Source organism: Ostrea edulis, chromosome 2 (genome assembly GCF_947568905.1).
Source record: "Ostrea edulis chromosome 2, xbOstEdul1.1, whole genome shotgun sequence".
Classification (NCBI taxonomy): Eukaryota; Metazoa; Mollusca; class Bivalvia; order Ostreida; family Ostreidae; genus Ostrea; species Ostrea edulis.
The window spans coordinates 81,606,537-81,628,781 of NC_079165.1; the positions used below are offsets into that span (position 1 = coordinate 81,606,537).

General features: G+C 38.0%; 2 protein-coding genes across 21 annotated transcripts in view; one reads left to right on the forward strand and one right to left on the reverse strand.

The window, feature by feature from the left end:
- LOC125682170 (centriolin-like) overlaps nt 1-1,414 on the forward strand; it is a 72,056-nt gene extending 70,642 nt beyond the window's left edge. For 17 of the 20 annotated variants that reach the window (XM_056155117.1, XM_056155111.1, XM_056155113.1 and 14 more), the window contains 3 exons: nt 169-387; nt 533-647; nt 796-1,414. In XM_056155117.1, coding sequence (XP_056011092.1) covers nt 169-387; nt 533-647; nt 796-803 — 342 coding nt within the window. In that variant the 3' untranslated portion in view covers nt 804-1,414. The remainder of the gene's footprint in view (nt 1-168; nt 388-532; nt 648-795) is intronic. The other 3 variants (XM_056155114.1, XM_056155126.1, XM_056155128.1) reach the window with 1 other exon arrangement.
- Nucleotides 1,415-3,197: 1,783 nt separating this feature from the next.
- Nucleotides 3,198-18,625, reverse strand: LOC125681791 (uncharacterized). The gene is made up of 16 exons (XM_048922008.2): nt 18,518-18,625; nt 18,143-18,302; nt 17,509-17,687; nt 17,260-17,403; nt 16,496-16,749; nt 15,585-15,669; nt 15,252-15,290; nt 12,770-12,923; nt 12,342-12,511; nt 11,419-11,976; nt 11,090-11,157; nt 9,003-9,059; nt 8,808-8,907; nt 7,489-7,542; nt 6,962-7,243; nt 3,198-3,775 (listed from the first exon to the last, which is right to left on the reverse strand). Exons 1-16 carry the CDS (start codon nt 18,570-18,572, stop codon nt 3,375-3,377), a joined length of 2,760 nt encoding a protein of 919 aa, XP_048777965.2. The 5' UTR covers nt 18,573-18,625; the 3' UTR covers nt 3,198-3,374.
- Between the last annotated feature and the right edge of the window lie 3,620 nt (nt 18,626-22,245).

The following is a 22,245-nucleotide window of genomic DNA, read 5'->3' on the forward strand; positions in this document are numbered from 1 at the left end:
ACAGGACTTTCTAAGGGTAAGTCATCAATTACAATCACTAAAGGTGGACATTTTTATTTTCCTGCATCTTTGATCAACCACTCTCATCTCTAAGGTACTCTTTCGTACAGAAGATATCTTTGCAACTGAACAAAATGTGTTTATTGCTGGTGTGATTTTCCTTCCTAGCATCAGTTACAAGAGCAGATGAGAAGACATGCGGAGGCAATGGAGCATGCACGACTTCAGTCAGAGGGGACGATTGAGAGCCTCAGACAAAAGATGAATGCCTTACAAGACGTCCTAGTCTCCAGTGGTGAGGACTCCAACACCAGACTGTCACTGATCAGGAAAAGGGCGCGGTCTTCTTCACCAGGAAAATCCATACTGGACACCACCATTGTAAGGGTAAGGGGTGGATAGTTTGTAGGAGAAGTTGTAGTCATTCAGATTTTTATACCAACTAAATAGTGTTCTAAAGTCATTATTATCCAAACTGTTACTGAGAAAGGTCACCACTAAAATGTCATCTTTTTGGATTTGTTTTGTTCAGGGTAGACAACGATCCAAAAGTCCCACATCAAGACGCAGTTATTTAGCACAGCGACCAAGGTCTCGGTCAAGGTCATATGAAAGGTCTCACAGCCCCCTGTTTCCAGAAAGAGATCGTAAGTATGTCTTAGATACGTCGTGTGTTTTATAGATAACGTGACACAAAGAGGAAAACATACCAAGCTCTGAAGTAGATGGAATTTAGCATGCCTTTCATAAACCTCCACAATATACATGTATAAACTGATATTTTTCTTTCTGCAGTTGCATGATGTGGAAGAAAAGTGACCAGTGTACTTCTACATGATGGATGCGTTTTTCATTGTTGGTATTCCTGCAGAGCTGTGATATTTACACAACAGTCCCTTGAAGACTGTTTTACAGTTACTTTTAAGATGTCTGTGATTATATCTGCAACTAGTATTATGATATTTTTTTTTATTTTTGCAGATTAGTTTTTTGTAGATTGTAGATGTATGTCCTGTACTGTTCTTTTATCCAATTTGTCTTCTTTTATATCATGTAAAGAATCTTTCCAATTTTTTTAATCCATCCAGGCAAAAAATAACCGTCCAGAATTGTTTAGAGATTTTTGATTTCTGATGTATATTTATTTATTGTGGTGCTTTCAGCAGTTTTACTTTTGTATTTTTTTATTCATATTTAAATGTTGGAAGGTTGGAAGAATGTGTTGGTCATGATGGAAGACTGTTAGGTGCCAAAGTGTCAGAGCTGTGTTGTATGTAACTTGTGACATTGTGTACTAGGATTCATTAGAATAGCAGCTGAATTCTTGTGTATACATTTTATAATTTATATCAAAGTATTTTATTTATGAATTATATATTGTACATGTATGTATAATAAATGGAAACTAAAACTTCGTCTTCTGTCAAGCCATCTTCAGATGGATCATATACCACCTGCTATTACTTCACTGCAGAATCTTCTATTCATTCATTTGCAAAGGAAATCGATTGATCTTGGAAGTATTGAAACATGGACATAAAACCATGCTGAAGTTATAACAACCTGTTCTTGCTCAATAATTTTGAACGCCAGAGTACTTTTTAAAAACGTCACATTCTCCAAATCGCCACAAAATAGTTATAGTACTTTTTTGGTTTATATGGAATTTATTGTACAGATTGCATGACAGTCGAGTCGCGCAGCAATGATAAATTCTATAAATGTCTTGTGTCATGAATATTCATAATACCATTACAAAATTGCATTGATGTGACGTCATAAGTCTGCAGTTGTTAAGTTAGAATCGCTACACTCGACATGGGGATCGGTGATATTGACTAATATATTCCCCAAGATCTCAAGAAAAATTCAGCAAAATATTCAAGGGAATCTCGTTCGAGAGCATACCTACACTGAGGGTTTCGTATTTAAACCGCCATTGCGTCATATACACATACACTGACATGGGAACAATGATTGCCGAACATTATCGGGTTGCTGAGACCGAGACGGAAACCAACGCGAGTAACTACATGTGTCGTTTGTTTTAAAATATGAATGACAAGAAGTACTATAATATAATTACGCAAATGTGCCACTCAAATGTAATTTTGATAGTCAATTTTCTATAAGATTGATATATTAAATTGTTTACAAATCTTACACGTGCGCAGTGCCTCTCTTTCACTTTTTTCCAAACTGGTGACTTCCGATGTCGATGCATATCGGAGATTACGAGCAGGAACTACCCACGTTAGTTTCCGTCTTTGTATATGACCTCGGCCTTTGCAACCCGATTATGCTCGACAATCATTATTCCCATGTCCCTGTATACGAAGCACAACGGTTTATACAAAACGCTGATTGTTGGTATACTCTCGATATTCCCTAGGGCTGAAACAATCAACCGAAATATCGATACAGTTTAGTATAAACGCTCGATTCGATGTTCAATCCATAGCCTCGATCTTTGGTTCGATACGTTTATTACAAACGGGTTCTGTAAAATACGCCAGCCTCGGTCTGTACTTATTTTTACCTTCAAGAGGGACAATATAACGTCGGATACCACTCAGAGTGTTGTTTGCTTTGAGTCTGACGATTGATTGATTTTATATTGTTTAACGTCCCTCTCGAGAATTTTTCACTCATGGAGACATCACCATTGTCGGTGAAGGGCTGCAAAATTTAGGCTTATGGTCATTGAGCAGGGAGGGATCTTTATCGTGCCACACCTGCTGTGACACTGGCCTCGGTTTTTGCGGCCTCATTCATTCAATTTCTACTAGAATCACCTTCTGATTTTTTGCATCACAACAAAATGCTTCAAGAGTGAATTTAGAAGGAGCAACATGTATTGCTTTTTCCTTATGATAAAATCAATAGGAAAGAAAGCATATCGCATCTGGATCAACCTCATGAACCCTATTACGAATACAAAATCGAGATCAAGGTAAACAAGGACACCTGGAAACAACAGAGGTGGGATCAGGATCAGTTACCTAGGAGTAATTTTTCCTGTTGACCAGTCAAACTCGCCGTAAGCCCTAGCACTTAACATCCAATGGACTGTAACCGTTGAAAAAAATGTTCCAACAGAAGGGGGTCGCAACCTCTAAATCCATCTTTGACGTTTAATGATCAACACTTCTTTGATGGATGTATAACTCCAATATATTAATCGATATACTTCCGTAGAGATTTTCATATTTAATATAACTGTAGATGCGTCTCAAATGTACATGGTTAAGAAAATGATAAAAGAAATCTATCTAAAAATTGAAAGTTCAAAGGCAATATTTATGTCTACACTGCAGCTAGGAATTAATCTAAATTTCAATTCATATTTATTTGATCTCTGCAAAAATTCATTTTCAGCCGATTATGACGACGCCCGAGTTCTCCTCAGTTGTCGTAGTTTCTATCTCTGGTGTTGTTGTCGGAGTGGTTGTTGTGGTTGTCGGAGTGGTTGTTGTGGTAGTTGTCGGAGTGGTTGTGGTAGTTGTCGGAGTGGTTGTGGTAGTTGTCGGGGTTGTTGTGGTTGTCGGAGATGTTAATGTCGTGGGCGTGGCAGTTGACATTGTCGGTGAGGGAGAGGAAGTGGTGGGTACTGCTGTTGAAGCAGTTGTCGGTTTCTGTGTCGTCGTTGTCGGTGTTGTGGTAGTTGTTGGTGTTGTGGTAGTTGTTGGTGTTGTTGTTGTGGTAGTTGTTGGTGTTGTGGTAGTTGTGGTTGAAGTTGTTTTAGTTGTGAATTCATGCTTTTCATTGTAGATAGCTGCACGGGGGAAAAACCAGTACGTTTAGAAATCTGATAAAATCTAGAAATTTGTGTTCTTGAACACAACAAAAAATTTCAAGCAATTTAAGAGAATGTAAGTATATGCATTTAGAATATATGTTTTTAAGTTTGTTGACCCAAAGCAAATAGGACACAACACGGGAGGTGTTCGACTTTAGAGAACTACACGGTGTGATACGAGGACAGAATGGCGACGAGGGTTTTACTTATCTATTTTGATACATAAACTAATAAATCCATCTTTCTTTTTCATGAAATAGGTAAATCAAGACTGAAACTTTTTCTGCCTTGTTCTTGCTTTGTGCTTCCAGGTGAGGTGGTGGGGTCTTTAAATCCATGTTGTCATTACAAACATGCTTTCGTATCAAGAATGAAGGTTTTGAACACGCTTGTAGACTTAAATATTCTTTTTTCTGTTTGTTGTGTTCGAGAATAAATACGTAACCATTGTTCTCAGTTTCGGGGACCTACAATAGGTGTTCAGAAAGATTCATTGATGCTTAAGTGCAGCTACCGGAAATGACCCAACAACCCCAAAAATCCTTCAGTTAAATAGCATATTTTATTGAATATAATTAGTAACAAACTGAATAAAATAATTTGCTATACACTTTCGAATTAATTTTTCCCCATATAAAGAATTACAGCAATTATAAACAAGAGGCACATGGTCAACATCGGTCACCTGAGTCACCTTGGCTCATATCTTAAGATTTTCCCTCTATATTCGTATACAAAACTTTGATCCCTATTATGGCCCCAACCTACTCCCGGGGGCCATGATTTTTACAAACTTGAATCTGCACTATGTTAGAAAGCTTTCATGTAAATGTAAACTTTTCTGGCCCAGTGATTCTTCGATCAGCTACTGTGGCCCCATTTTATCCCCGAGGCCCATGATTTTTACAAACTTGAATTTGCATTATGTCAGGAAGCTTTCATGTCAATCTCAGCTTTTCTTGTTTAGTGGTTCTTAAAAAGAAGATTTTTAAAGATTTTCCTTGTATATTTGTATGCAATACTTTGATCCCTTATTATGACCCCATCTTACCCCCAAGATGCCATTATGTTATGAAATTTGAATCTTCACTATGTCAGGAAGCTTTCATGTAAATTTTAGCTCTCCTGTCCCAGTGGTTCTTGAGAAGAATATTTTGGAATGAACCCACCTTATTTTTGCATTTTTGAGAATTATCTCTCCTTTGAAGGGGGCATGGCCCTTCATTTGAACAAACTTGAAAGCCCTTCACCCAAGGATACTTTCGACCAAGTTTGGTTATAATTGGCCCAGTGGTTCTGGGAAAGAAGGCAAAAATGTAAAACAAGAGGTCCATGTGCCACATTGCTCACCTGAGTCACCTTAGCCCATATCTGAAGACTTTCCATATATATTTGCATGTAAAACTTTAGTCCCTATTATGGCCCCAACTACCGCTGGAGGCCACGATATTTGCAAACTTGGATCTACACTACGTCAGAAAGCTTTCATGTAAATGTCAACTTCTTTGGCCCAATGGTTCTTGAGAAGAAGATTTTTAAAGATTTTCCCTATATTTGTATGTAAAACTTGGACACCCCCCCCCCCCACTTGTGGCCCCATCCTACCCCCGGGGGCCATGATTTGAACAAACTTGAATCTGCACTATGTCAGAAAGTTTTCATGTAAAAATCAGCTTTTCTGGCTCAGTGGTTCTCGAGAAGAAGATTTTTAAAGATTTTTCCTATATATTTGTATGTAAAAGTTTGATCCCCTATTGTGGCCCCAGCCAACCCCCGGGGCCCATGATTTGAACAAACTTGAATCTGCATTATGTCAGGAAGCTTTCATGTAAATCTCAGCTTTTCTGACTTAGTGGTTCTTGGGAAGAAGATTTTTAAAGTGTTTCCCTATATATTTGTATGTAAAATTTTGATCCCCCCTTGTGGCCCCATCCTACCCCCAGGGGCCATGATTTGAACAAACTTGAATCTGCACTATGTCAGAAAGTTTTCATGTAAAAATCAGCTTTTCTGGCTCAGTGGTTCTTGAGAAGAAGATTTTTCCTATGTATTTGTATGTAAAACTTTGATCCCCTATTGTGGCCCCATCCAGCCCCCGGGGTCCATGATTTGAACAAACTTGAATCTGCATTATGTCAGGAAGCTTTCATGTAAAATCAGCTTTTCTGGCTCAGTGGTTCTTGAGAAGAAGATTTTAAAAGATTTTTCCTATATATTTGTATGTAAAAGTTTGATCCCCTATTGTGGCCCCATCCAACCCCCGGGGCCCATGATTTGAACAAACTTGAATCTGCATTATGTCAGGAAGCTTTCATGTAAATCTCAGCTTTTCTGGCTTAATGGTTCTTGAGAAGAAGATTTTTAAAGTGTTTCCCTATATATTTGTTTGTAAAACTTTGATCCCCCCTTGTGGCCCCATCCTAACCCTGGGGGCCATGATTTGAACAAACTTGAATCTGCACTATGTCAGAAAGTTTTCATGTATATCTCAGCTTTCAGCTCAGGTGAGCTAAAAATCAACATTTTGACTGTTTTCATTGGATACTACTGTCACGTGATTTTCGATCCACGCTTGCGACACCATGCATTTTCCACGAAGTTTGCTTTTAATGATTGTTATGAACTACAACGTCATATTTGTGTCACAAAATCCTGACATTTTCGCGAATAAGTTTTTAAATCGAGGTAAGCTACTGACAAACAAGTTGATGGTACAGGGGTTTCAACCGTCTCGATTGAAGTCAGCATTTTGTATTGCTTATGGTCGTTGCGAGATTGATCACTGTTCGTTATCTTCACCTTTCATTCAACAGATGAACGTGTAATATGATGGTAAAACAGCATCATCATAATTACTTACATTCAACATGAAGGATATAAAGTTGTATTACCTTTAAAACAACTATAGAATAGGACCTCGGACAACAGCTATTTTGTTTGATCCATGGCTTTGGGCAACAGGACCGTTCTTGGGTCAAACAAAACAGCTTCTGTTCGAGGACCTACTCAATAACTGTATACAATTCTGTGTGGACGATGTGTCAGCAAAGTTTTCCACAATGAAATTCTTAACAATGTATGACATTTCATCTTAGTATGTGCTGCTGTCATGATGAATCTTTTAATGCCATCAGGTTTCCTTAGAAATCAGTTTAAACTCACCATAGTATTCACTGCACATGTTGCATGTTTTTGCGCATGCGTTGATAGCGAATTCCCTTCCCTCTGGATTGGCGGCGTTACATATTGTGTCTCTGTTCAGGTTACATATTCCGTTTTGGTCGTTGTCTTCACAGTCCAGTCTTAAGTGGTCCTTACAGAGGTTACAGGTGACTGGACACATATGTTGGGCGTACTCCCACCCTCTCTCATCCGTGGGGTTACAGATTGTCTCCTTTGAATTGGCACAGTACCCAGCAGGACCATGGTCTCGACATGGTGCCTCTAGGGATTCATATTTTGTTTAATTTGGTGAAGGAGAAAAAGTCAATGTAGAAAAAAGATTTGAAATATACAATGTTCTAAGTACTGACATCGAGGTAGGTACGGAACTAGTAAATCTGTCTTTATGTGTACTGTTATACAATTTTACATCGACTGACACTCTGGTAATTAAGGTGTGTTGAGAGTAACATAAGTATTTCAAAATTAACTTGTCTGTTATTTTGCGAAAAGCGATAGATGCTTACCCGTCGTCGTCGTCGTTGTGGGTGTGGTAGTAGCAGTAGTTAGGGGTGTGGTAACTTTTATCAAATAAAAAAAGAGGTATCTAGAGGTTGGACTCGTACAAAAGAGGTTAGTACAAAAAACAATAACCAACCTCATGCAATACTCATGATGACGTAAGATATATCCCTATTATTTTCACCGTTTATAATGCATTTTACTTTATATACAAAGGTTAGAACTTATTTCCATTTCAGTAAACCGCATTTGATGTTTTTCATGAATCATTTTAAAAAGAAAATATTGATATGACACAGAGCAATTTGCCGTAGCAACAAAATGAAAACAGGGTAGCCAATCGCATTGAGACGTCAATTATAGGACTTGGCACTTGATTTATAAAATAGATGATAAAAATTGTGATAAAATCAAATTAGCCAATCAAATTGCGTGGTACAAGTGAACTCAAATTATAGTGTTTGATATGGCCAAAAAAAAAAACTGAAGAAGAATTTACACATCAGAAAATCGAACAGGCCGAAACTACTTTCTTGACCTTGTTTCTAATATAAACAATTAATATGGCTGTCTCCATATTCTCGAGAATTCACAATACACCTTGACCATGTAATTAAATAGAAATATTTGCATTGTTATGAATTTAAAATGTCGAAGTATACATGTATCTGTAATACATATTCCTATAACATTCTGTTATTGATATTGAAAACGAGAAGTCGTCTGCATTGCACGTCACATAATGACATATATGTAAGCAGCATTATATCGTCTGCTATGGTCGGTTGGTTAGTTGTTCTACGTCCCGTCGAGAGTTTTTGACTCATATTGAGACGCCACCACTTGTAGGTGAAGTACCACAGATTTAGTCCAATGGTTAGCGCTCATGAGGGCTGTAGCTGTAAGGGTTCTTTAATGTGCCAACGCCTGTCGCGACCCAGGACCTCTGTTTTTAACATCAAATCCGAGAGACCCATGATTTTCACTTCTAAATGCCGAGCGTTTGACGAACATGCAACCACTACCTATGTTTACGTATTAGATATCTAGTTTGACGCGGCCATAACACGAGCGGGGCTCGAACCCACGGCCTTCCTAATACGCTTGATATATTTCTAGAGATTATACAACTCGAAGGCTAACATCCTTCAATCCCCAATTCAATAGTATTGCAATAATTTTGGAAATATTTTTTGAAAATGCGTTCACATAAATCCTGCAGAAATTCAAACATTAATTCCGCATAAACGCATGTACAGTTTGAAAATGCGTATCAGAACAGATCACGCTCTTGCGTGGCCTACGATAACAAAACAATGCTAACCTTGCATAGAATCGATGCACTGCTGTGTTCTACAACAACACGACTGGCTGGGCCAAGATCTACAGGGAGTGTATTGAACTGCCATATAGAAATGACATTCCTGGAAAATAACTTTACCATTAGTAGTGATCAAAAAAGACAAGTGGATAGCTAAGTATAAAATACTCATTCACTTTTAACAGCGCTTGCACTTACATGATGACATTCGCTTGTTAATGATCCGTTTTTCCCATAGTCGTGAAGAACGCAAGTCTGAAACAAAATCATTTAGAATAGAAAGCAGGAACCATAGAAAATAAAGCACATCAAGTTCATTTTAATTCAATAGGTGTCCCTATAAGTGTATCCAAAACAATGAATAATACATGCCCATGTATATGAATGCAAAGTAACTATAGCATTACCTTTACTTACGTTATCCTCGTGATTGACAGGCTATCACACTGACATATGCTATAACGCTACACTTTTCTTATGTTGACATCCTTGTAATAATAATCCCTCCATGCTCAAAGGCCGTTAGCGCCGATAATAGGCCTAAATTTCTCAGCCCTTCACTGGCAATGGTGACGTCTCCATATGAGTGAAAAAGTCTCGAGCGGGACGTTAAACAATATACAACCAACCAACATCCGTGTTATTGGCAGATTTTCTAACTAATATATACGGTAATTATAATGTCCAGTTTGCCACAGTCCTTATCTTATGTTCACAGATGTTACCCTTCAAGTACGTTATTGTGGCCTCATAGTTTTAAGATGAATTACATAAGTGGCACGAAAGAACGTTGTTGTGACTTGACAGTTTTGTCCGATCTATGTGACTGTGACATGATAGCTTTAACTTATCTTACGTTGATTTGACCCGATAGTTTTTAACCCGATTTCGTTGTTGTAACCCGATAATTTTAAATGGACTTACGTTGTTGTGACCTGATAGTAATATCGACTTACGTTACTGTGACCTGATAATTTTAACCTGAATTACGTTACTGTGACCTAAAATTTTAACCTGAATTACGTTACTGTGACCTGATAATTTTAACCTGTATTACGTTACTGTGACCTGATAATTTTAACATGAATTACGTTGCTTTAAGCTGATAGTTATATTGTGACTATGGTTATGCTTGATTTGCGATATTGTTGACCTGGTGGGTTTTATAAATGACACGCTCTAGCTTTCGGAAGTTTCGCCCGTTAACTTTGCTTGTTTGTATGTAGTTTTTCGTCCCATTCGAGAATTTTTCACTCATGTATAGACGTCACCAGGTTTTGGTGAAATGCCACAAATTTTGACCTATGAATGATGTACATGTATACTCAGGACCGTAGCAGTAGGGTTCTTTATCGTGTCAACCGTAACACGAGAAATGGCTGACTTCCGAGTGCGATACAAATGTCCTAACCAATAGCTTACCGGTTACATCAATGACTTACGTTATTGCAGTTTTGGTAGTATATTCTTGACTTACGTTATTGCAGTTGTAGCGGACAGTATAAGAGGGAACTTATATTGCCTCGCTAGTAAGCTAGCTTTTCTAGTGATGTGGTAGAGTGTCTCTCTTGATCACGCAAGTTAAGCAATGGCGAGCGTGATCAGCACTTGGCTGGGTGACCGCTATACGTTACAAATTTGTGGCAGCGTAGTGACTTTGGTGTTTGTCGGGAGGCCTGCTTCGGGTCAAGTTTCTTCGGAGCTCTGGGCACGGACGTGGATTTGTCCGGGGACGACGGTGGTTGTCGTCGGGAACGGCGAATGCCGTTACTGAGCAGGTGCCAAACACTCAGAGAGAACACACGCTAAGCTTCGGGACGAAGCTTCCCTGAGTGGGGGAAGTGTAGCGGACAGTATAAGAGGGAACTTATACTGCCTCGCTAGGGAGCTAGCTTTTCCAGTGATGTGATAGAGTGTATCTCTTGATCACGCAAGTTAAGCAATGGTGAGCGTTATCAGCTGGGTGACCGCTACACGTTACATAGTCTTCATTTACGTCACTGTAGCCGTGGCAGATTATATTCTGACTTACGTCACTGTAGCCGTGGCAGATTATATTCTGACTTACGTCACTGTAGCCGTGGCAGATTATATTCTGACTTACGTCACTGTAGCCGTGGCAGATTATATTCTGACTTACGTTATTGCATATTATATCTTTGACTTATGTCACTGTTATATGAAACTCGGGAGGTTATATCCTTGATTTTCGTTTCCGTGGCCTCGGCAGGTTGTATTTTTGGTGTACATTATTGTAGCCATGACACGTAATATTTTTGACTTACATTATTGTAGCCTTGGCAGGTTTTTCCTTTGCAGTTCAATGTAGGTGAAATCGTTGTTACAGGGGTGTCTAAAATATACGTTGCTAAAAGTGAAACATGTCAACATCACAGATTCATCCCAATATTTTATTCGATAACGTCTTCTGAAAACGTAAAACGATCATTAATAGATGGGGGGGGGGGGGGGGGGGGGGGGGGGCGCATTTAATATAATCCAGTTATATAGTTATCTATATGATGTCTTTCCACTGTTTCGTATGTGACTATATACATAGTTATCTACAGTGTATATGATAACGTTTCCCCACTGTTTCGTATGTGACACGTACCTGAGCAGAGGTCATCTTTCAGTTTGGCAGCAATGGACTGTAGGTTTGAGAAGTCTGATACTTGAATGACGTAGTTACTTGTCATGGCGATGCTGTTCAGCTCATTCCTCCTTACTGTGGCTCCGATTCCTATTGCGTAAGTCTTGATATTGTGATTACGAACCAAGTCTGCCTGCACTGTGGTGGCCGATGGGCTACTGGACTGTCCGTCAGTTAAGATATATAGGATATTCTGGGCATCAGCTCGATCTCCGAGTTGACCAAATATTCTGGTCCAGACGAGGTTTAATCCCAGGTCAGTGTGGGTTGATCCTTGTATGTAGGAGATTTGATTTATAGCCGAAAGGACACTTGGCTTTGTTGTGTGGTCGTTCAGATCGAAATTCACCTTTGCAGTGGTTGAGAACGTTACTACTCCTACTTGGACGTTTGAGGGTCCTATGGTTAACGAGCGTACAAAGGACGCCACAAAATCCCTCTGCTTTTGGAAATTTGTTGCTCCTTCGGAACTTGAAGAGTCCAGCATAAACACGATGTCAGCTTTGACGTGCATGCAATCTGAAACGAGGCCATGAAATACCGTTGAAAAGATATCGATATTTGGCAGATTTTTCTCAAATAGTTTGTTTGAAATATTGCCGCTTGGTTCTACCGTAGATTTCAATTGTGTTTAGCTATGATTGCCCAAAATAATGGAAATTTGGCGATTTTATGTTACTTTCGTTCTCAAAAAATCAAACATTTCCAATTCTCCACTAACATGTCGGTTAAAAACCTCTACAGAGCTTGTGTTGACTTGTTAAACGTATATAGTACCGACTTTAAATAAAATTTTCTTACTTACTTAACATGGTATACGGTATCAAATGAGTTGGCATGAACCTATTCTTGGTATACACAACTGATGTGGTGGAGTGACTTACCAGCACTGCAAACCACCCCAACATCTTCAGTATGAGCGCAGTTAGTGACCCCTGGTGGACTGTGTCGACACTTATCTAATCCTGTCTCGTGACCATTGCAGACGACATTATCCAGAATAATGGCACCAGTACCGGATCCGAAACTGTTTTTATTTACTTGAGCGGTGGAGCTGTCAGAAAGAGTGCAAAAAAAGTCTGAGGGAGAACATTTCGTTACTTACAGAAGTTCTATAGATTTGTTACTAGTATAATTGTAATCTGCTTATTTTTTGCTATGATATTTTAGCATTTCGCGAATCTATTGAATTCACAAATATTTTTCATAAATGTAAATGATACCCCGAAAATGTCGACATGTTAAAATAGATTTATGGGCGTTTGACCTAATTGCGCAGAAATAGCCAAATTTTCAGATTAACGATATTCACCTTTCATATCCGAGGTGGGAACAAACAACCGCTGCTGCGCTCTGGTTAAAATTGTCGTCACAGACCGTCCCCCATGAGCCATTGTAGAAAACCTCCACTCTTCCTTGACTTGCACTTCCGTGTCCATCCACCAGACGCACAGGGAAGTCTGTTGCTGAAATTCATCATTTCTTTACAACCATGATGTAGAATATGACAAGATACACAACATATTGAGGGTCTTCATCCATTACGTGTGCCGAAAAATTGAATACCGGTGATCATGTCGCTTTTAGATTTCATAAACTGTAGTGCGATAGTACTATCAATCTTTGATTTCATAAGATGAAATGAAGATGTGAAATACATGTATATATGATACAACAAAAGTTTACGGGGCTCCAGTTGTTAATATATACAGCGTATGATTGGTCTCATGTCTACAAACGTTCTCGGCGAAATGGTGCGATTCGACCAAAACTATATTCATTGTTATATTTTTTCAGAAACTTGTGAACAAAGTATGTACTTGATAATGCACGTGAGTATATACACATTCCATTACATGGACTTATACTAAATTTAAAATCATATGTATCTGAAATTCTTAATGCCCCGAAATGAAAATTTTCAGTAACCTAACTTACAATGAACATTGTTCGACATGTACAGTAAAATTATACCTATCATTTTTACTATTTATTCGAAAAATAAGATATATCTTTAAATAGATATTTCTTTAAAATGAGAGATATCTCTTAATTTTAAGAGATATCTCTCTAAAAAAGAAGTATTTCTTTCACTTAGATAAATAAATGTATCTCTTTCTTTTAGCGCGATATCTCTTTCACTTAGAGAGATATCTCTTATACTTAAAGATATATCTTACACTTAGAGAGATGTCTCTTTCACTTAGAGAGATATCTTATACTTAAAGATATATCTTACACTTAGAGATATATCTCTTTCACTTTGAGAGATATCTCTTTCACTAAAAGAGATATCTCTTTTGCTCTGAGAGATATCTCTTTTACTTTGAGAGATATCTCCTTCTCTTAAAGAGATATCTCTGAGAATTCCTAAAGAGACATCTTTCAAAGTACAAGAGATATCTCTTTAATCGTTGAAAAAGAGATATCTCTCAAAGAGAAAGAGATATCTCTTTCCAATATTTTTTTATTACTTTGAATACTTAATTCTCCCTAAATCGGAAGCCCGCCAAAGCAAATAGTATCATGATGGCTGTATTCTTCTATTTCTATTTCTTTTACATTTGAATTTATTGCAAATAATGTTTAGAAAAATCAATATCTTTTGTAAACAAACAAATTAAAGAGTTTTAGTATTTCAATCTTTGTTGCAAAAGGTTTTGGCTAGGGTCAGCCTCTTGGCAACTTGATAATGTTACCCCAACCGCCTCTTTGAACAACCTTTTCCGCCATTTTTACACAAAAGTATTTTGATTGGTTACCTCATATTAATGGCGATGCAACAGGGAGAAGTCATTATAATCACGGGGGGGGGGGGGGTATGTTTGATTTAAAGAGATATGTGTTTAAGTTAAAGAGATATCTCTTTTTGAAAATCTAAAGATATATCTCTCTAACTTAAAGAGATATCTCTTTTTCCATTGATAGAGATATATCTCTTTAAGCTAGATATATATCTCTTTCTCTCTGAGAGATATTTCTCTATCTTTAAGAGATATATCTCAAAGAGAAAGAGATATCTCCCTAGTGTAAAGAGATATCTCCTTTGTTTAAAGAGATCTCTTTTTTAGTTAAAGATGAATCTCTTTTGTTTAGAGAGATATCTCCCTAGCGTAAAAAGATATCTCTCTAACTTACAGAGAATTCTCCACAACAAATAAAGATGTCTCTCTAGTGTAAAGAGGCATCTCTTTTGCTTAAAGAATCTCTTTTTTAGTTAAAGGGATGTCTCTTTGTTTAAAGAGATATATCCCTAGCGTAAAAAAGATATATCTCTAACTTACAGAAATATCTCCACAACCAATAGAGATGTCTCTTTAGTCTAAAGAGACATTTCTGTTGTTTAAAGAGATATCTCCCTAGCGTAAAAAGATATCTCTCTAACTTAGAGATATCTCCACAACCAATAGAGATGTCTCTCTAGTCTAAAGAGACATTTCTGTTGTTTAAAGAGATATCTCCCTAGCGTAAAAAGATATTTCTCTAACTTACAGAAATATCTCCACAACCAATAGAGATGTCTCTCTAGTGTAAAGCGATATCTCTCTTATCTTAAAATGTATCTTATTTTACGAATAAATAGTAAAAGGGATTGCCATATAAAATACTTTTGATTGAATATGGAGATCTTGTGGACTGGGTCATTTTTCGTAGTGTGATACAAATATATAACATCTGACATTTGCACCTTCTCTACGATTGTAAGACTCAAATCTTTTCAATCAAACATCACGCATGATATATCACCCCTTTGTAGACCACGGTACACAATACGCGATAAGTTGTATACTTACATGAAGAGGGTAGATGTGACGCAGCAGTTTGTGGATAAACTACAAAAAATGAATAGTTTATATCACCTGTTTCTGAATTGAACATTATCAAATCATCAAAGAAAATGGTAAGTTAAATTCAACCTTACAAGTATGTTTTCTGATTAACTAGATGACTCCGACTGAATAGCTGTTTAGTTTTATATTTTGTAATTTCATTATTTTCTTGAATATAGTTCCTGTCTCCAATTGAAAAGTCGCGTGCATGCAACGGTTTATTACTGACAGATTCATCTGGAAAATCATTGCCCAAAATGTCGGGGGGGGGGGGGGGGGTGAAACAGTGTGACATACCAGAACATGCGGACTGTGTGAAGGAAATGTCATCAATCGCGATATCGCCGGTGTAACTGCTCCCCCGAATTCCCTCGATCACTACCTATATATCCAAAACAGATCATCATAATCAAGTATATTCAAAACTATAAACCACGTGCACGACATGATATGTAAGTGTGAAACAGGGACTTGTAAGTATCATACGTACAGAGTATGTACATGTGTAAGTGTTTTTACTACTAATCATACAGGGTTGTACATGTGTAAGTGTTTTACTACTAATCATACAGGGTATGTACACGTGTAAGTGTTTTACTACTAATCATACAGGGTATGTACATGTGTAAGTGTTTTACTACTAATCATACAGGGTATGTACACGTGTAAGTGTTTTACTACTAATCATACGGGGTATGTACATGTGTAAGCATTTGTGTGTTTTTACTACTAATCATACAAGGTATGTTTCTGTACCTTGATTATTCGTACGTGGTATATGCGGTTACTTAAATTACGCTTATGTGGTGTATGTGGTTACTTATATTAGATTTATGTGGTTATTTATATTACACTTGTTTGGTTATTTATATTACACTTATGTGGTTACTTATATTACACTTTTGTGGTGTATGTGGTTACTTATATCATACTTACATAGTATGTTTGTATACTTGGATTATGCGTATGGTATGTTTGTGTAATTGGATTATGCGTATGGTATGTTTGTGTAATTGGATTATGCGTATGGTATGTTTTTGTACTTGGATTATGCGTATGGTATGTTTGTGTACTTGGATTATACATGGGATATGTTTGTGTACTTGGATTATACATGGGATATGTTTGTGTACTTGGATTATACGTGGAGTATGTTTGTGTATTTGTATTATGCGTATGTTATGTTTGTGTACGTGTTGTATACGTACGTGGTATATTCGTGTGCTCGTCACTGGAACTTGTGCTCGGTGCCAGGCATTCCCCTGATTTCCTTTCATACTCCACAGAGTGGAGTTCCCAATTGATGTGGAAACTAAAACATTTAATGTCCCTGTTGTTGGTCCGTACATGTGATACCAGAAATGTACGCAGCGTGCGTTTGACGGTGCCAGACTTGGACTGACCAGACGGGCAATATCCCCGGGCTTTCTGGGCGAACTTGTCTCAATATAGACATAGTGACCTGAAAATTATTGTGTTCCAAAATCAAAGGACAGTGAACTGATTAATTTGAATAATAAATTGTAATTACACATATTCTAAGTCAATGGTGGGCAAGAACAATAGACATGGAAATGACATTACAGCATGTACATTCTGTCTAAGGATTAATTGGATATTGTTTAACGTCCCGCTCGAGACTTTTTCACTCATATGGAGATGATACCGTTGTCGATAGAAGGTTGCATCGGCATCGGTGCTTACGGCCTTTGAGCAGGGAGGAATCTTTATCGAGCCACACCTGCTGTGACAAGGGACCTCGGTTATTGAGGTCTGATCCGAAGGATCGCCCCATTTAGTCGCCTCTTACGACAAGCAAGGGGTACTGAGGACCTATTCTAACCCGGATCCCCACAGGTATTCTGTCCAATCAAATCAAAGAACATCATATAGAACCATTGAGAACTGAATTACAGTGTATGATAAACCAATCATTAAGGAGGGGTATTCTGAGACTCCGTGCGTGATGTACCTCGTGAGGTTCCAAGTGTGTGGTCAACATCTGGGCCAGTTCCGGAGGATACTGTAGCACCACTGTGAAGTATCCAGTCAAAATTCTCATTGTGAATATTTGCCCATTGACATGGATGCGACTGTTGCTCAAAATCACAGCTCGCTGAAACGATTATGTAATATTGAATGGTTGGATAGGGGACTTAACCCACAGTCGAGAAAAAGTGAAGGGTACCAATATAAAACTATATAAAATATACTGGCATACCGTTTGTTGTAGTGCTTTGGCAAATGATGCCCACGTCTTCAGAGTGCGAACAATCGCTGATCCGGGCGTGCTGACATTGACTCAAGTCCGTCTCTGTCCCGTTACACCTGACGTCATCGTAAGCAATCCGTCCAGATCCGCGACCAAAGTAAGCTTGCGATCGTACCTGCGCGTTGAGTCTGTCAGAAGAAACTCTTGATTACTTATTCTTTACAATCCAACGTGTAAATTATTGTTTTAAAACGTATACCATGCTGAAAGCTATAGTATATGTGTGATAAGAGTGTAGCGTTGGCATGTTCAAAGTATGCCACATGTAGCAAAAAAAAAAAAAAAAACAAGTAAAAAACAACAACAAAATAAATAAAAATCATAACCTTTTGCGCTCTGGGCAGCGCTCGATCTACATATGCAAACCACTGTGTACAAATTGAAATGAGAATATGTGTTCTTTATCTTTAAACTGAAACAACGAATCAGAATTTCTGTGTTCTTGATCTAATAATCTCAATATGGTGTAAGCAAAATCGTAAAATCCTTCCTAACTCTTTATCGTATCATAAATGACAAAATCAATATGATATTGTACCCAGTATAGAGGCAATCGAACTTTTTTTCAGATATTTTTACAAACCTGCTGTATCCTAACTGTTGGCACACCACTCCCGCGGCGTTTCTGTCGAACAAATCGTCACAAACTGTTCCCCAAACTCCGAGTCTGTTATCGAAAATCTCTAGTCTACCTTGGTTTGGCAGTCCATGGCCATTCACCAGCCTTACTTTTGATGCTGATGCTATCCAATTGAATAAATAAGAATGCTTTTTAAATGGAATTTAGCAATTTCGCGAGAAAATATCTATTGTACGCAACGATTTTCTGATTCTTCTAAGCATCTAATAATCACGTGATATCATACACGTGTGGTGTCAATCATTTCGTAGCTTAATCAAAATCTAAAAAGCTTAATTAAAGATTTTAACTAGTCTGATTTTTAAAATCTTACATTACCTGTCAAAAGATATGGCCATGAGATCAAACAGATACAAACGACTATGTAAACCATATTTGGTACTTATCTACATGTATAAGTTCCAAGCATTGAAATGACCTATATCTATAAGTACGGCGACTTATCGATATATCCTACTTATTGAAATTGGTATTCAGTTCTGACTATATAGCCCATGTCATGAACAGGTTGTCGCAAAAAATGACTTTAATCAGTACGCCCAATTGTGGAGATGGTAACTGAATCCTTTTAGATTCTTTGATTTGTTAAATGTCTTAGTTTAGTTTTATACATGGAATATTGCAATGGAAAATAAATTAAACGATTATGCCGATATAATCACGCATACTGATAAGGACGGGCTTCTTGGTGTAAAAGTTTGCGTGTCTATCTGTTCCTCAGGGTTCAAAATTTGGAAGTACATGAAAAGTACAGGACCTGTATTCGTCAACAGATGACATGAATGAATAGAAGTTCCTGTTTAGTAAAGAAACACACACATTTTATGAATAGTTTCATCATTGTTCACACTTTTTTGTGTTTTTCATTGGTATGTCTTTTCGTCAGTCGGAGTTGCTGATGGCATATTCTTCACATCCACGGTACGCGACGTTTTCGATTCAGAGTATCGCATCTATTAAAGCTGGGAATTGAGACACTGCAGTCACAACATTGTTTGGAGATAGCTACTCACTATCGAAAGCTCTCCAATCGTCTAGAATGTCCAACAGACTAACGCACTATGTAACCTAACTATCCTTCCAGATTCCAAGGTCGAGTGTTCTATCTGCGGCTTGGACGGAAGTGGGTAGCTATATTATATTGGGAAAGGTGCGTTTGTGGTGCTAGGAATACACTCTGTACATGAAATGCGATTTGACGACAATAACTTACTTTCTCATTCTAGTATATATAAAAATGTGTAGAATGTAGAAAGGTTTCACAAAATCCATCGGTTGTAGTTGGTTGGATATTGTTTAACGTCCCGCTCGAAAAATTTTACCTCGAGTATTTGTAGGTCCCGAGTTCGATTCTCGACCCAAGCGCCGCTTCAAATAGATAGTGACAGTTTCTTCGCCTAGTGGGTGACCTTACTTTAAAAAGTCACGGATCTTACAGATATGACCTTGAAGACGGAGGTCCCATATCCCGGTAAAGGCGTTGGCACGATGAAGAACAACCACAGCTTTCAGCGCCACGCATAGGTACTCTATCTCCATTTTGCGACATCTTTAATGGGACGTGAAACAATTTACATACAAACGACTAAGTCAGAAACTGATGGAAGCCGTATTTGGGAGGTTTGTTCACCATTGAGCACAAAAACGTGCGATAGATTGGTATGGTGGGGCGCCTTTCTACAGTGATTTCAATTAAATTAGATGTGGAGTGTAGTAGCAAATGTATTGGACATGGATGCAATTCTCAAGCATGTTCAAACACTGTTGGCCCCGTGAGGAGAATGGATTGTATTAAACCCTACGGAAATCAAGCCATAGTTGAAACATAGTAGAGGGACCTACAATAAAATTCTGTAATTTTTATGCCCCCGAGATCGAAGATCGGAGGGGGGGGGGGGCATATTGTTTTGTCCTGTCTGTCATTCTGTCTGAAACTTTAACCTTGCTAATAACTTTTGAACAGTAAGTGATAGAGCTTTGATATTTCACATGATTATTCCTTGTAACAAGACCTTTCCGTGGGTACCAACATTTTTGACCATGTGACCTTGACCTTGGAGTTTGACCTACTTTTTAAAAAACTTTAACCTTGCCAATAACGTTTGAACAGTAAGAGATAGAACTTTGATATTTAATATGAGTATCCCTTGTGACAAGACCTTTCCGTTGGTATTAAACCTTTTGACCTTGACATTTGACCTACTTTTAATTTTTTTTTTACATTGGTCATAACTTCCAAATGGTAAATATTAGAGCTTTCACATTGTACATGGGCATTTCTTTTGACAAGATCTTCCTACTGGTACCAAGATATTTGCCCTTGTGACCTTGGCTGTATTTGAACGGTGAGAAAAGTTAATCGGTGGGTTGCAGTAATATCATTGTTCACGAAAATGTCAAATACAGTGAACAATGATTGATCTCGTGGATACTATAATAGATAAAACAAACCGAGAGTAGGGCAAACACCAATCCCTGGAAACACCATAGGGAGGACCAGGTACCTAGGGGGAGTAAGCATCCACTGTGGACCGATCACACCCACCGTGAGTTGTACATCGTAATCTAAACGGAGTAATCCGAAGTCAAAATAAGTATGTAAAATAAAACAACTAGAGATTATTTTTTATGAAAAACATGTCTCCGCAGCTCCCCAAATTGGAAGTGCTCCAAATGAAACCTCCTCCCCTTAATGTACTGCATGACATGGAGGAGAAAGCATGAGCAGGAACATAGCCATTTTGAACTCTGATAAACCACATGGGAGAAGTGTTCGCAAACTATTTTACAACCTCCATCACTTAGATTCACTTTAGCTTTAAGTACAACAATTGGATCCTCATGTCCCTGCAATATGCACATCTACAAATGGTATTGAAGTATTGTACAAAATTTCAAGTCTATCAGATAAGCCATATAGGAGAAGTGTTCACAAGCTATTTTACATCCTCAACCCCTCTTAGATCCACTATAACTTTTAGGAAAATAATTGGATCTTCCTGTCCCGACAATACGCACATCTACAACTAGCAATGACGCATTGTACAAAGTTTCACATCTATCCGATAAGCCACATAGGAGAAGTGTTCACAAGCTATTTTACATCCTCCATCCCTCTTAGATCCATTATAAAAATTGATTGGATCCTCCTGTCCCACCAATATGCACATCTACAAATGGCAATGAAGCATTGTACACAGTTTCAAGTTCATCCGATAAGCCACATAGGAGGAGAAAATTTGTGAAAGACAGACGGACAGAAAGTACAAAAAACAATATGTCTCCCCCTGAAAGAGGGGATACATAACAAATGGTATGAAATGCGTCAAAAAAGCATTTTGTCTAATGACGGTTGTACTGGCTAATTTTTATGGTATCAAAGAGTTCGAACCCAAACGGGCTTAGCCCCTGTGCCTGTAACATCCAACTTATTTGTCAGTAGCCTGTCTCGATTAAAAACTAGTCATAGGACACACTATCACACATCAATTCAGTTGAGAGACATAAACACCACATTAATAATGGGATACAAGCTGACGGTGGGAAAGCTGAAGTCATCGTTTGTCATAAAGTGGAATTAATAGTTTGTCGTTAATGTGTGTGTTCCACGATATATCCAAATAAGAAGCAAATATGGAAGACTCTGTGGTATCTTATTGGGATATATCGAATCGATATATGAATGAAATCATGTATCGCTAGCGTTGTCTATCGGGACTGTGTTGTTGGTTGGTGCGTTATAGCCATAGAATGACCTTATCAATATACCATAATTCAGAGTGCTGTCCAACAAGTTTCATACCTATTGTTAGGCCGTTCTTTACAAACTGATAAAGACATAGTGCTCACAGCGGGTGAGACCGTTCCACAAGGAAATCCTTACTCGTCCTTGGCACCTTATCCCACCTCTGGTGTATCATGGGGTCTGTGTTGTTCTATTCTTGGTTTTGTATCCTTTATGAGATTGATCACTGTTCGTTATCTACACCTTTTCATGTAACAATCCCGTTGCAAAATCTTTAGATAAAGCAAACACGCTACAATTG